We start from the raw sequence: 15,156 nt of genomic DNA on the forward strand, positions 1-15,156 counted from the left end.
TGTACTTTCAGAATGTAGAACTTACTGAGTAAGACATGGAATCATTCATTATAGTAGACAGCAAGTAAGTCTGAGTTTCTAACATAACCTGAAAAATTAATTGTGAAAAATAAGAAATGAAATCAAATACAACATAATCAAATGAGTAGTCTCAGGTAGAAGTTATTATATAGATCTGATCAGAGTAAAACTTGTTCTGCATATGATGAGACAGAAGAATTTGAGAAATGCCAAGATTCCTAATCTGAGTAGCTGAAAGTGTCTTATCTGAATGAATTCTAAGAGTTAGTGTAATGTGCCAGTATCTGAATTGGTTTCTTATAAAGCACATACACATGACTATCCATGAGATCATCAGAAGTCTCAGTTGACAGCCATGAATCCAGGGGAAAAAATGAAACTATACAGGTATTAAGACTGAAAAGTGAATGGATCATAAGACAAACCATAGCTATGGTAATATATTTCACTATTTCTATTATGGATACTAAATTTTAAATTTTTGTTCACTTTAGGTAGATTGGGCAACCTCCCTGAACAGATGATATCAGATATTGACATTGCTCAAATGTCACTAGGAATCATAGAATGTTACTTATTCCCCCAATGTATCCAATCTGCGCTTGGATTTTCTGCCAGGAGTTCGTGATGAGGAGACAAATAGCAGAATAGAAGTACACTTTTGTTATGATTCTGTGAGTGACAAGAGTCAGAGAACACAGGGGAGACTGTATTTTGAGAAGAGAAAGAGGGAAAAAAACTGGGAATCAATGAAAAAATGACGAAAAATGTTGACAAAATGGAGAAGCCTTAAGGCAGCCCAGAGAAAAATACAAAGCAATTTTCAACTTCAACTCCAGCTGTCTTACCTGTGGGAGAAACACAGGGTTCTCACAAGTTTTAGATCAAATTTGGGGAGTTGTTCTGAGATGGACACCTTCCATATAACAAGACAGATTTGGAGAAGGAATTTATCACATTGCTCAGCAAGGTCTCAGAGTGCTAGAACCAGGGGCCATCTTGAGAAGGGTACTATTGTAGGGGCAAAACTGTGCTGCGATTATAAAATATAGATTCATTATAATACATGGGTCCTTTGGTCACCCCTCCACAGTGACTGGATGGAAGATGTGAGCACTTACAGTCTCAGATAGGAAAACTTACTTCCACAAACATACTGAGATGGCCGCAGATAAGGAACTAGAAGCCTCATTGATATGTGGGCCTTCTCTATGTGAAGAAGAGTGATTCCAGTCTCAGGTGGCTGCACAGAGAGGCTAGGTTTGAAAGCTCAGAGATCACATCTGGTGATTCACCCCATTCCTGTGCCCTATCTCCTGGGTGGAGTTCAGTAGTTTGATTGCTTACACCATTTTTCATAGGAATTCCAGAGATTCACCATGGTGTGATTTGGCTAGACTCTGAGGGCTCAAGGTCCCTGGAGCAAGTGTGTGCCCACCAGTTGGGTCCACAAATTACTGAAGGAAGGGCTTGGGGTAACTTTGACTTTTACTATGCCCCTACTCTTTCAAACGGAACACCTCCAGCATGATAATGGCCTGCCCCATCAATATTCCTTAACCTCCATTGCAGGAAATGTAGAGCAGAGTGTAGGCAGCATATCACACCATAACCTAGCTCTTTTTTTTTTTGGTACCAGGGTTTGAACTCAGGGGCCCTTGGCTGCTGAGCCACATCTCCAGCCTTATTTTGTATTTTATATAGAGACAGGGTCTCATTGAGTTGATTAGTGCCTCACCTGGCTGTTGCTGAGGCTGGTTTTGGACTAGCAATTCTCCTGTCTCATCCTCCTGAGTTGCTAGGATTACAGGTGTGCACCACCACACCTGCTCCAAGCTCATTTTAATGAGAATTCAAAGGAGCTACATTTGGCTTCTTTTTTAGCCTTGGGACAGTTGGTGGATTCAAATGTTAAATGACCATGAAAGAGGTGTCTAAAAGACCAGGAAAGAGGTGTCTGTATGCAAGTATTTTGTCTGGGAATATTTTTGACACATTTTTTATTTTTTAATATCTACATCATTATATTTTCCTTACTAGTATATATTTAATGAATTTTAAAATTCTTTAAATAATTTTTCTCTTTCTTTCTCATCTTTTTTATATAAAATAGTTTTCTTGTTATTTTTTCTTCTTCTTATCTTCTCTATGAGTTTTCTTCTGCAATTTTCCTTTTTGAATTATTTTTCTTTTATTAATTTACTTTCTTGTTCATTCTAGATTTATTCTTTCCCTTATCTATTTTTATTGCTTATTTAGTTGTTAATGAGTTTGATTATTACTATATTTTATAGTATTTTTATAGCTGATTTGTGTTTCTGTGGTAGTTACTGCTATTATTTATTATTTTCTTTCTGAATTATGATTGTGATGAAGTCAAGAACATTGAACAGTTTGGGTGTGCTGTGCCACTGAGCTATACCTCTAACCACTTGAATGAGGTTGTCCCTTAATGTAACCATGACCTAGCCCTGATAAACCTTAAGGTGTTATGGTTTGGATGTGAGGTGCCCCCCAAAACTCCTGATGAGACAATACAAGAAGTTTGAGAGGAGAAATGTTTGGGTTAAGAGAGTTAAGACTCTCACAAGTCTAACTCAGCTGGTGAATTAAGCTTCTGATGGGATTAATTGAGAGGTAATACTATTCTTATCTTTGAATTACAGAAGAGACTAGGGAGTTGGGTGTACTTGAAGGGGGAAGATTATTATGGGACATGATTTCATTTAATCAGGGTAAAAAGAACATGTACAATCACAAGGAGAGTGGAAACCTGAAAAACTGATAAAGGAAAACATTTAGAATCTGCATGAGGATGAAATATCTGGAAAACATGCATCATGAATATGTATCATAAGGAGAAGCAGCAACAGTCAGAGAAGTGAAGAATGCCATCAAGATCTCAAGCTGGACAGTTAGTGATGGTCAAAATTGTGGCTATACATGGATATGGGTGTGAGGGAGCATTGAGCCTGGTACTGCAGCCTTCCTGGATGAGGGGGAATGACCAGGCTGGAGAGTGGCACCAACAGAAGTGGTGGCTGGTGTCACCTCATGGGGCAAATTTCATGTTGCTGGACATTAAGAAAAAGCAAAGAAATTGTTGAAAATGACAAGGTGCAGCATAAATATTCTCTGATTTATCCAGAAAAAGATTGCATGTTTAAAAGGAAATGCAGAGCCTCCAACTAATAAGGAAATCATTGTTTTTAGAGGGTATCCAGGTTTTTTTTATCAGAGCATGAATCTGAAGAGCACATTACAGTTCTTAGGAACTTAGAAGATATTAGGCTCCAATTTTCTTCAGGCCCCATTAATGTTTCCTGGGAGAGGAATGAAGTGGGCACATTAGTTTGTAGTAGTATCCATATACAGCCTTAGAGGAACAGTATCAACCTAGATCACTGGCACTGTAAGGAGATCAACTTAAGAGGAAAATGAGGGGAGACCAGGTCACAACTCAAGGTCACAATGCTTTTTTTACCTCAGTATTTAAACTGAGCAAATGCTCTACTTTCTTCCTGCATTGCACCTCTACTCCTCCTTTATTTCTCAACCTAAATATGGTTTGTCTCTTCCTCAATGCACATATTTGTATAGCACCTAAAATGCCTTCGTGACACTAAACTTCATGCATGGTGTGTGTCATCAGGCCGGAGTGAAAACTCCATGAGAGCAGCGATGGTAATTTCTTCATGTGTCTGTTTTCCTGCCTGAAAGTAAGTTTCTACCTACAAATCACCCAATTACTTATCATCAACAAACTAATCTGAGAGGTTGTCTGACTGCTGTAGTGGATTCCAGAATAAACAGCCCATTGTATTGAATTCCCCAAGTTGCCACTCACTTAATTGAAAGTGTGAGAAAGATGAAGTGCTTACTCCAAACCTCATTTTCCTCATCTGAAATAAATGATCACCATAATGCCTACCAAGCCTTTAATGTGATTATTAAGCTTCATTATGTGTGGTGATAGTGGGGAACGAAGTGATAACTCATAGCAAACAATGTATATTACTGAGGTTCAATCATTCACCATCTCACTAAGGAAATACAGAGTAATTAATACAATGTAAGACTGCATTAGCTAATTGCTAAGAATGTTCATCAGAGTGTAACTTTATGCTCCCATATGCTAAGTTCGCTATCTGGTACTTTTCACATAAATCGCTATCTTTGCTGGTTTTCTCACATCTGCCTTGAAACAGGATTGCAACAGGTGGGTCAAGTAATCTTTAACCAGGATTCATGTTGTAGACTTATTTCAAATCATCCATTATTTTTAAATATATGAACCTTTCCTGACAACAACCTACAGGTATAGGACAGACCCATAGAAGTAGACAGTAGGTCACCTGTACATGTGATATGAGCTTCCTCCTTTGGTGAGCAAGATTGATGTTTCCAGGGGTCAGAAGGACACTGCCAGAGAGAGGTGTCAGTTTTTCGACAGTGAATTCCATCCACCCAGCGGGGTCTAGAACCTTCCCTCGAAGGTACCAAGAAATCCAGAGTCCCAGTATCCCCACAGCCAAGCTGTCTGCAGATCACGGACAAGGTCACAGGTTCCATGGGGCTGTGGCATATGCTGCCCCAGGTGTTGTTGTAGAAAATCTCCAGCCACCCAGCACACTCCTGGTTCTCGCTCACCAGCCTGAGAGCCAGGAAGTCTAAAAGCAAGAGGAGGAAAACAGGGGTCAGGGAGTACTCAACTCTAACTGCTGTTTTTTTTTTCTTTATTCCTAAGTAGTGAGTGTTCACTGCTGATTCTGCTGAAGAAATGTCCAATAGGTGGAAGACTGCAAATTTTGTCCCTTTAACTTGTTTTGCTAACTTGTACCTCTCTTTCTGTTTCTACAACAATGTAATATAAGCAAATGGACAGGAGGAACACTGACCTGGGGGCTCTGTGGAAAAGAAACTTTATTTACTACCTGACAAACCATCTGACAGATCCTAGAAAAGGAGGCTGAACAGAGCGGACAGGCTGTCCACTGCCTGGACAGGCTGGACAGACTGTCCACTGCCTGATCTTGGGAGTGTGTGGATATTTTACCTCATTGCCAAAGTGCTTTTAAGACACAATTAAGAAAAGATCCTTTTGTGGATTATTCTGGATCAGCATGGATTAGTAGCTGAGTGCAATCTAATCATATCCCAGAAGTCTATCATCAAAATCAGATGATTCTTTTACCCCTCATCAGAGGGAGATGTGAATATGAAAAGATGATCAGAGTATTGCCCTGTTGTCATTTTGAAGAAAAAAGAAGCCATGAGACAAGGAATTCAGTCAAATGCTAGAATCTTCAAAAGGAAGGAAATGAGTCTTCCCAGAGCTTCAGCTGTTACAACCTGCTCACATGTTGTTTATAGCCCATATACACCTTGTTAAAAATTCTAATCTACACACCATAGGATGACATATATGTGTTGTTTTGAGTCATTCAGTCTATGGTAACTTGTTACAGCAGAAATAGAAATCTAATTCAGTGGGTCAGGATGTTGCACCCACAGGTCACAGAAGAGTGATGACTACTTTTAATGGACACTGTAGAGAATGACTGTGTCAGGGGACAGTGCTGGGAAGGAAGGAGCAGAAGCTCAGATGCTGCAGCAGAAAACAGAAATACCTCATGTTCTCTTTTGGAAGGACAAAAATTGTCCTTCCCCTCTGCCCTGTCCCAACCCCTGTACAATGCTCAGACAATATCCTGCACACCCTCCAAGACCTCCCAGCCTGTGCACATACCTGAGCAGATGACCCCTGCATCCTTCTTGTGACTGCAGTTGTGCTTCCCCCAGCCCTGGGAAGGGCACTGCCACACATGGGCCTCCTCTCCTGTACAGTTCACCTCATCCAGCAAGATGGGCCCTGATCCCTCTCCAAAGTGAGCAGAGATGGTGGCCTCCAAGGCCACACCACAGCCCAGCTGTCTGCACACCACATGGGCATCACTCAGGTCCCAGCTGTCATCACAGATGGAGCCCCAGGAGCCCTGCTGCAGAATCTCCACTCTCCCTGCGCAGTGACTGCCCCCATCCACCAGGCGGAGCTGTCTGCTGTCTGAGGAGAGACAGGGTCATGTCAGTGGGCAGTTACACAGGGAATGGGAAGGTTCTGGTGCTGGGGGTCTTGCTCACCTGAGCAGTTGGCAGTGTGGCCCTCTGAGGCTGCAGAGCCTGCTGGGTCTGACCAGGAGTCATTGCACTGGGGTAGCATCTGGGTCTGGCTTCCTACCAAATGGGGTTAGAAAGCAGAAAATTGATTTAAACTTGACACTCATCCAGTGATGAAATCTGAAAACTATAGCCCACAATAAGTAATTTCCTATCTTCTGTTCAAGGATTCTGCTTCTGCTTCTAACACACACTTTTCTCTTAGTTAAATGAAGTGTAAATCTGCTACAGTCCCAGGAATGACATTAGCAAAGTGTGAATACAGCAGCGCTGTTGGAAAGTATTTCATAGTTCCCAGGGAAGCAAGACTTAGGAGTCAAGTTCAGAGAAAAGTAAAAATTAGAATCAGTGATTTTTCCCTGGAGGCATTTGACCATTCAATGGTAGTAGGTGGGACTCTGAAAATCTCAGCATGTTTGCCAGTTTTTTCAATTCTTTTTGAATAAGGTGATCTACCTGAAATAAAGTGAACTGAAGAAGTTAAATAAAATCTTTTCTGAAGTTTTTGTAGGATAGATTCTTTTTCAAATACGATGTTTGTCAAAAGAAAAGAAAAACAAACAACCGCACATATTAAAGAGTTTATGAATAAAATGAACAAAGTAGAAAAAAAGAAAACATATTCAGAGAGCAGTATTGGTGAATTACCTTATAGGTAATTCAAATAGGCATGAATAAATAAATGACAATATGGGCATATTGTTAGAGAAATGATAACAAAAATCAAATAAATGACTGAGAGTCAATAAAATTTAAAAGAACCAATAAAAAGTCGGTAGCTAAAAATAAGAAACCAGAGGATGAGTCTAACAACACTGTAGGTTAACACAAAATGGAAAATAAGTGGAAAAATACAGCGTGAAGAACAGAAAGACAAACACATAAGGAATATAATAGGATTCTAAGAGCAATGGTGAGAGAAACTACCATTCCTAAATACTCTTCAAGTTTTAGGTATTAAAGCCATAGTTGATCACACAAAAATACAAATTAGAAAATAAACAAAGTGAGATATTTAACACAATTTTAGTTTTTGAAAATACCCACAAAATCTGTGTCAAGGTCCATTGACCTGTACAGTCCATTCCTCCTGCCCTCCAATCTGGGCTGACAGTGGTGAGTTGTCTATAACAACAGAAAATGGTGAAGCCAGCACAGCTTGACTTGAGAACCTTGCTACAAAAGTCCTGCCTCCTCCTCTTGACTTAGTAGGATGTTTGTTTAATGGGAAATCTACTCTGTAGAAACTATCAAGTGGGAGAGAGCATTTGCAGGTTGTTCTGTCAGCAGCCCCAGGTGAACTTCAAGCTACCAGCCATGTGAATGAACTGTCCTGGATTCCCAGCTTGGTCAAGTCTACAATCTGAGCTGCAGATGAGATCCAAGTGTAACCTCATGAGAGACAAGAGGCAACTGCCAAGAATCCTTGCTAAATTTATGAATCTGGAAACTATGGGCAAAATAAAAAATATTTTTATTTGTTTTGCTATTTGTGTGTGGGGGGGGATTGGGTGGGAATGATGCATTAAAAAGCAATAGCAGCCAGGACAATTACATTTACTGTGAAACAGCAATCATATGTTTCCATGTTTATTGTGGCACTATTCACAATTGCTACCATATGGAATCAGGTGCAAAATGAAAGAGAAATTCATAAAGAAAATGTGATGTAAATACAGCCATAAAAAATAATGGAGTTCTACTTTTTGCATCAAATGGATGAAATTGTAGGACATCATGTTAAGTTCATTTACCCAGACACAGAAAGACAAGTACCACATGTTCTTCATCATACATAGAAGACAAGAGAGTTAATTTATGGAATTTGGCAATGACATTGTGGTTATTTTAAAAAATCTTGAAAATATTAGAAAGTTAAAGGAACATATTATCTTATCCACCTAATCTTAATAGTCACTCAGAAATATTTTTTATATTCAGGGATAAATATGGCAGAAGGAGGCAAGAATATAGAAAAATAATAGCATTGAGGAATCTCGGTCAGGTTTACCTGGGAATTTTACCTTATCCTTGAAGCTTATTCAGAATTCTCAAATTATCAAAAAAGTAAAAATAAATGATAGAGAAAAAAGGAAAACAAAACCACAAATAACCGAATGTGAAAACTAATTGTTATGGTTTAGATACTGGGTGTCCCCAAAAGCGAATGCATGAGACAATGTAAGAAAGTTTAAAAGTGAGATTATGTTATGAGAGCCTTAACCCAATCAGCACATTAATCCTCTGATAGGATTCACTGGGAGGTAATTGTAGGCAGGTAGGCTGTGGTTTGATGAGGTAGGTGCCTGGGTGTGTATCTTTGGGTTTATATGTTGTCCTTGTTGAGCAGAGTTCTCCCTATTTCTGCTTCTTGGTGGCCATCTGCTGACCTGCTTTCTCCTGCTACACTCTTCCACCATGATATCCTGCCTTACCTTGAGGACAAAGGAATACAGTAGGCTATCTAAGGACTGAGACCTCTGAAACTGTGAACATCAATATAAACTTTACTTCCTAAAATTGTTCTTGTCAGACCTTTTTGTCACAGAAGCTAAAAGCTATCTAAAACATAGCAGAATTAATTACTAGGACATTTCATTAAAAGAAACATGAGTAGTATCAAAAACATAAAACACCAAGAGTATAACTACTAAAAATTATCTATAATCACTGAGAGAAATTAGAGATATACATTGTAAGTCAAGTAGCTCCATTTTGATGTTTAGGTCAAATCCAAACTCAATTTAATATCACCATGATTTTATCGTATTAGATGTATCAACAAAGTGAAATCAAACCCCTATCTCTCACCATGCACAAAGCTCAACTCAACATGGATCAAGGACTTAGGAATACAACCAGAGACCATGCTTCTAATAAAAGAAAAAGTAGTCCCTCATCTCCATCATGTGGGATTAGGCCCCAACTTCCTTAGTAAGACTCCTTTGCCTCAAGAATAAAAAAAAAAGAATTAATAAATGGGATGGACTCAAACTAAAAAGTTTCTTCTCAGAAAAAAAAATCTGTGAGGCGAATAGAGAGCCTACATTTGGGGAGCAAGTTTTTACTCCTCACACATCAGATAGAGCACTAATCTCTAGGGTGAATAAAGAACTCAAAAATCTAAACACCAAAAAAACACACAAAACAAACAAACTAACAAACAAATAACCCAATCAACAAATGGCCAACATCCTGAACACACACTTCTCAGAAGATATACAATCAATCAACAAATATATAAAAAGATGTTCATTATCACTAGCAATTAGAGAAATGCAAATCAAAACCACTCTAAGACTTCATCTCAATCCAATTGGAATGGCAGCGATTATAAAGACAAACAACAATAAGTGTTGGCAAGGATTTGGGAAAAAAAGGTACACTCATACACTGCTGGTTGGGCTGCAAACTCGTGCAGTAAATATGGAAAGCAGTATGGAGACTTCTTGGAAAATTGAGAATGGAACCACCATTTGGTACTGGAGATTCACCTCTGTACCACAGACCAGCTGATGGCAATCTACATTGGCTTTGGCCATATTTCAGTGGGAGGCATAGAGTGTTCTCCAGCCTCCAGAGGTCTTCACATCCACTTGACCCAGCTATCCCTCACCTTGTTCTTTACCCAGTGGACTTAAAAACAGCATACTCAGGGACACAGCCATGGCAATGTTTGTAGCAGCACAATTCACAAAAGCTAAACTGTGGAGCCAACGTAGATGCCCTTCAATAGATGAATGAATAAAAAAATGTGGCATATATACACAATGGAATATTACTCAGCAATAAAAGAGAATAAAATCATGGCATTTGCAGGTAAATGGATGGAGTTAGAGAAGATAATGCTAAGTGAAGTTAGCCAAATCCAAAAAAAACAAATGCCAAATGTTTTCTTTGATATAAGGAGGTTGATTCATAGTGGAATAGGTGGAGGGAGCATGGGAGGAATAGATGAACTCTAGATTGGGCAGAGGAGTTGGAGGGGAAGAGAGGGGACATGGGGTTAGAAATTATGGTGGAATGTGATGATCATGATTATCCAAAGTGCATGTATGAAGACACAAATTGGTGTGAATATACTTTGTATACAGCCAGAGATATGAAAACTTGTGCTCTGTATGCGTAATAAGAATTGCAATGCATTCTGCTGTCACATATAAGTAAAAGATAAATAAATTATTTATAAAATCAATATAAATAAAAAATAAATATATGAAGTTGTTTATAATATTTATGTGAAATGCATAAGACCAAGTATGATCAATGCACTGGGCAGGAAAAACAACACAATTAGAGCAGTTACTTTAAAGAAATCTTTAAAAAAGTTAATCAGACATGCTATAAAGTTATGATAATTAAGAAAATATGCATGGCTCCAATCCTAGAAAATGACAGAACAAAATGAAATAGAGTATAGAGCAGGAATCAGAAATATCTACACCCTGTACATTTCAAAGGTGACACAGCAATGGGGAAAAGCCTTTTCAGTAATGATTCTGAGTCAATTGGATGTCCAAACAATAATATGAAACATTTTTTAAAATCACACACACTATATATAATACCGATCCCAGAAAGATTGTGAAATTATATATAAAATAAAAACTAAACATGTATAAGAAACTATTGGAGAACATTTTTATAATCTATGGTAGTAAAGTTATATTTAAAAGAACATTAGAGACAAGTACACTGGTGCACGCCTATAATCCCAGTGGTTTGGGAGGTTGAGACAGGAGGACTGCAAGTTCAAAGCCAGCCTTAGCAATGATGAGGCACTAAACAACTCAGTAAGACCCTGTCTCTAAATAAAATACAAAACAGGGCTGGGGATGTGGCCCCGTGATCCAGTGCTTCTGAGGTCAATCCCCAGTACCAAAAAAAAAAAAAAAAAAAAAAAAAAGACTTTAGGACACTCTGTGTATAGGAAATATGTATACACTGTGCTTCATCAAGAAGAAGAATTTGATCCCTGAATGAAGACAATATAGGAAAAATAAAAAGAAAGGATTTAAAAATGTATATGAATATACCCATATTGCACCAAACAATATTGGCATGGTAATATGTAGGATCATTATTTCAGAACTCAACATGTGCAAGTACTCAAATCTCCATATCATGTGACTGAATCAATACATGATCCTGTGGTTATTTAGGAGAAAACTCTATAGAAATAAAAATAAATGAGGCTGAGCTAAAAATAAAAGCATAGTTCATTATAAATGTTATGTTGAGTCAAAGTAGACACAACAAGGAACATGGTACATGATTTTACATAAAGCTCAAAATCTGAAAAAAAATTCTTTGGCAGCAAAAGTTAGAGTGGTCTTCTTTGGAGGGGAGGAGGGGACAGTGACTGGAGGGATGTGCAGGTGACATCTGGGAGCTGCTGATGCTCCCTGACAGTCCAGGGTGAGGAACATGACAGAGCTGTCATTCATTGTTATATAGTGTTATCCATTAATTTCAATAAATTATAATGCCTATTTAAAACCAATCCTCTTAATATTTCTTGAAAGGGCTGAAAGATGAATGATAATAAGAATCCTAATTCACCACAAAATGTCTAATTTTTGAAGTCAGCTCTCCACACTGTCTCCTCTTAGAGACATGTCACTCAAGTACCAGTCAGCCCTGTCCTTTCTTACCTGAGCAGACCACAGAGGCCGTGTTTCCATTGGCACAGGCAGGAACACCCAGGGCAGTCACAGGGCAATTCCACAAGAAGGACTCAGACCCTGAGCAGTGGAATCGGTCTCTCCAGATCTCATCTCCTCCTTCCACAAAGTATGCTCCCTTTGGGGTGGAGATGGCAACCCCACAGCCCAGCTGACGGCAAACTACATTGGCATTGGCCATATTCCAGTGGGAGGCACAGAGAGTTTTCCAGCCTCCAGAGGTCTTCATCTCCACTTGACCCTCACACTGAGAGCTGCCATTTTTCATGAGCCGAACATCTGTATATCCTGGCAGAAGACAGGGTTTAGCAATATTCCACATTTTCTTATGCCCATAGAGTGTTTTGGGAAGTTAAAGTCCTATTGTGAGTCTCACCTGAGCAGACAACTTGCACAGCTCCTTTGTGGGGGCAGTTGCCTGCAGGACAGGGCACTCTGGGGCAGAACCAGAGGCCAGGCTCCTGCCCCTTACACTGAAATTCTTCAGCCCAGATCTGTTCACTGTCTTCTCTGAAGGGCAGGTTCCCCAGGACAGATGCAGCCTTGCCACAACCCATCTCTGCACAGATGACCTGGGCTGTGGCTAATGTGAAATTCCCATCAGATACTGGAATCCACTCTCCTCCAGAATTCACTTCCACTCGCCCAGAGCAAGATCCCTGTCCTCCAACCAGATGCACAAATCCTATGGGAGAAAAAACAAACAACAACAAATACCATCGAATAGAAGGAGTAAGCTACAATTCACAGGTAATGCTGTGAAATCTTTTCATTTTCCAGGGTTGTAGTGTGGGGTGTGGATTCAATATGTGGTGCCAGAATATGAATTCAATGAGCAAGTGTCTGAAGATAAATTTTGGAGAAAGAATTTGTAGTGTGCTTTCTAAATTGCTGTTTCATGATATGAATGTACACACTGTCCCATGAACATACCTGTACATACATGAATATGTGTGTTTCCAAGAAATGTGTGTATATATAGATATAGATCGTGTAAAAATGGATTTTTCTTTTATAGGAACATATTATTCTTTATATTATAAAGGTATCTGTAGTTTTTTTTTTACTTTCTTTGATACTGTAATCTCCTTTTTCTTTGTATAGGATCTGTATCTATTCTCTGAATGTGAACCCACTATAGAAAAAGATTAGGATTAATTTTTTACTATTTTAAGCCCTGAAACTTCCAATTCACAGATTTACAGATAATAATTCCAACTAAGATACCATTTGTTAAGGAATGAAAAATTCCAATGTGTCCAAAACTGACATTTGATATTTATTTTCAATTTAGAGATGAGAAAAGAGACCACTAAATAGGTGAGATAGAAACCTGGTTATTGTGACAAAAATAATCAGGATTCTTTATATCATCCTTCCCATTAAAGAAGACTGAAATGCCATTTAAACTATGAACAGACTTTATCCAGAGATTTGAGCATTTTTTGTTTATGTTTTTTATGGAATTATTTTGTTTCTAATAAACAGAGTTTGAAGAATCCATTATGCATCTATTGAAGCTAATCAGGAAGTAATTTTGAGTATGTGTTCAGACCTTTGGGGAGGCATCTAGTTACAGATGTGAAATTATAATATAATAGTAATATTTTGTAGTGAAGAAATTCAGCAAGGAATCTTTCTCAAGAGAATAGCATGTTCATTAATTTCATTAATTTTCCCCCTAAGTAAACAATCAAACATCAAAAACATTAATCTACCTTTTTAAAATTGTTACTTAAAATTGGAATACCCCCTTTTCTCTCTGAAACTGATGCATTAACGTGAGGTGTGGATTCCTGAAGTGTTACTGCAATGGTAATTTTAATTTATTTTATTATTATAGTTGAGTAATATAGTGTACCTTACTTATAGAGTCAAAATGCAGATACACAAATTTCAAACTGAAATCACTAATCTTTAGAAGGTTATGTTTTAAAGAATATGAGACCTGCAGGCACATCATAAAATCAGCCACAAACACAGTTATCCAGTGACAGGAAAACTAAAGATCAGCCTCTAGAACAGAAACCTGGCTGGTTGTAGTCTCTGCCTGTGGAGGCAGCCAGGTCCTCTTCTCTGTAAATACTGGTTTCCACTCAGTCACTTTCAAATTGAAGTTCAAAATAAGTACCACCAGGTTTGCATGACTGATTGTAGTTTCAGCTCAGATAAAAACACAAACATGCCTGCAGTGGCACTAGTCCACTTTATTTTTTTTAATTAACTGTATTTTGTCCATTTCTAGTATCCAAGTGTTAGAATGTCTCAGTTGAGGTAGAATAACATTACATTCAAGCTCTATCTAAGACAATCCACTGGGGTATCTGAGCACAGTGTCTGTCCTCTGACTGAAATGTTAGGAGGGTATCTTTGTTTTAGGCACTGAATTCTATTAAATTATCAAATCTTTGCAAGAAATTTTTGTATAAATTCCATTAATAAAATTGGAAGCATTTCAGATAAAGAGATAGATCTCTCATGTAGATTTCACCTTTACTCTTCTACTCTGCACAGACCAGAGGGACCTAATCCAGTTATAGCCTGAGAGAATGAAGAATAAAATTCATATAGTACATGTACTCAGAGCATCAACTGAACATCTGTCATTGTGCTGAAAAGAGATCCTGAGGTGTTCAGAAAGCAGTATTATTGAAAGTCAGCAATATATTTATTTATCTTTAAAAATGCATTAAAGAAGCAGTATGGAGATGCCTTGGAAATCTGGGAATGCAACCATCACTTGACCCAGCTATCCCTCTCCTTGGACTATACTCAAAGGACTTAAAAACAGCATACTACTTAGACACAGCCACATCAATATTTATAGAAGCACAATTCACAATAGCTAAACTGTGGAGCCAACCTAGATGTCCAACAGCAAATGGATAAAAAAAAATGTGGCATATATATACAATGGAATTTTATTCAGCAATAAAAGAGAATAAAATCATGGCATTTGCAGGTAAATGGATGGAGTTAGATAAGATAATGCTAAGTGAAGTTATCCAATACCCCCCCCCCCAAAACTATGCTGAACGTTTTCTCTGATATATGGAGGCTGACTCATAGTGGGTTAGGGAAGAATAGATGAATTCTAGGTAGGGAAGAGGGAGGGAAAGGGAGGGGGCAGGACATTAGCAAGGATGGTGGAATGTGATGGACATCATTAACCAAAGTACATGTATAAAGACACGAATTGGGTGTCAACATATTTTATATACAGAGATATGAAAAATTGTGGTATATATGTGTAATAAGAATTGTAATGCATTCA

At 38.3% G+C, this 15,156-nt stretch overlaps 1 protein-coding gene across 1 annotated transcript in view; it reads right to left on the reverse strand.

The window, feature by feature from the left end:
• The window catches only part of LOC124078962 (deleted in malignant brain tumors 1 protein-like), a 198,164-nt gene that overhangs the window by 49,450 nt on the left and 133,558 nt on the right, over positions 1-15,156 (reverse strand). Inside the window, 5 exon segments of the mRNA XM_058572557.1 lie at positions 4,377-4,691; positions 5,771-6,085; positions 6,163-6,255; positions 11,853-12,170; positions 12,259-12,567. Of these exon segments, the coding sequence (XP_058428540.1) occupies positions 4,377-4,691; positions 5,771-6,085; positions 6,163-6,255; positions 11,853-12,170; positions 12,259-12,567 (1,350 nt within the window).

Source organism: Marmota monax, unplaced genomic scaffold (assembly GCF_021218885.2).
Source record: "Marmota monax isolate L192 unplaced genomic scaffold, Marmota_monax_Labrador192_F-V1.1 WCK01_AAM20220418_F8-fsc00186, whole genome shotgun sequence".
NCBI classification, from domain to species: domain Eukaryota; kingdom Metazoa; phylum Chordata; class Mammalia; order Rodentia; family Sciuridae; genus Marmota; species Marmota monax.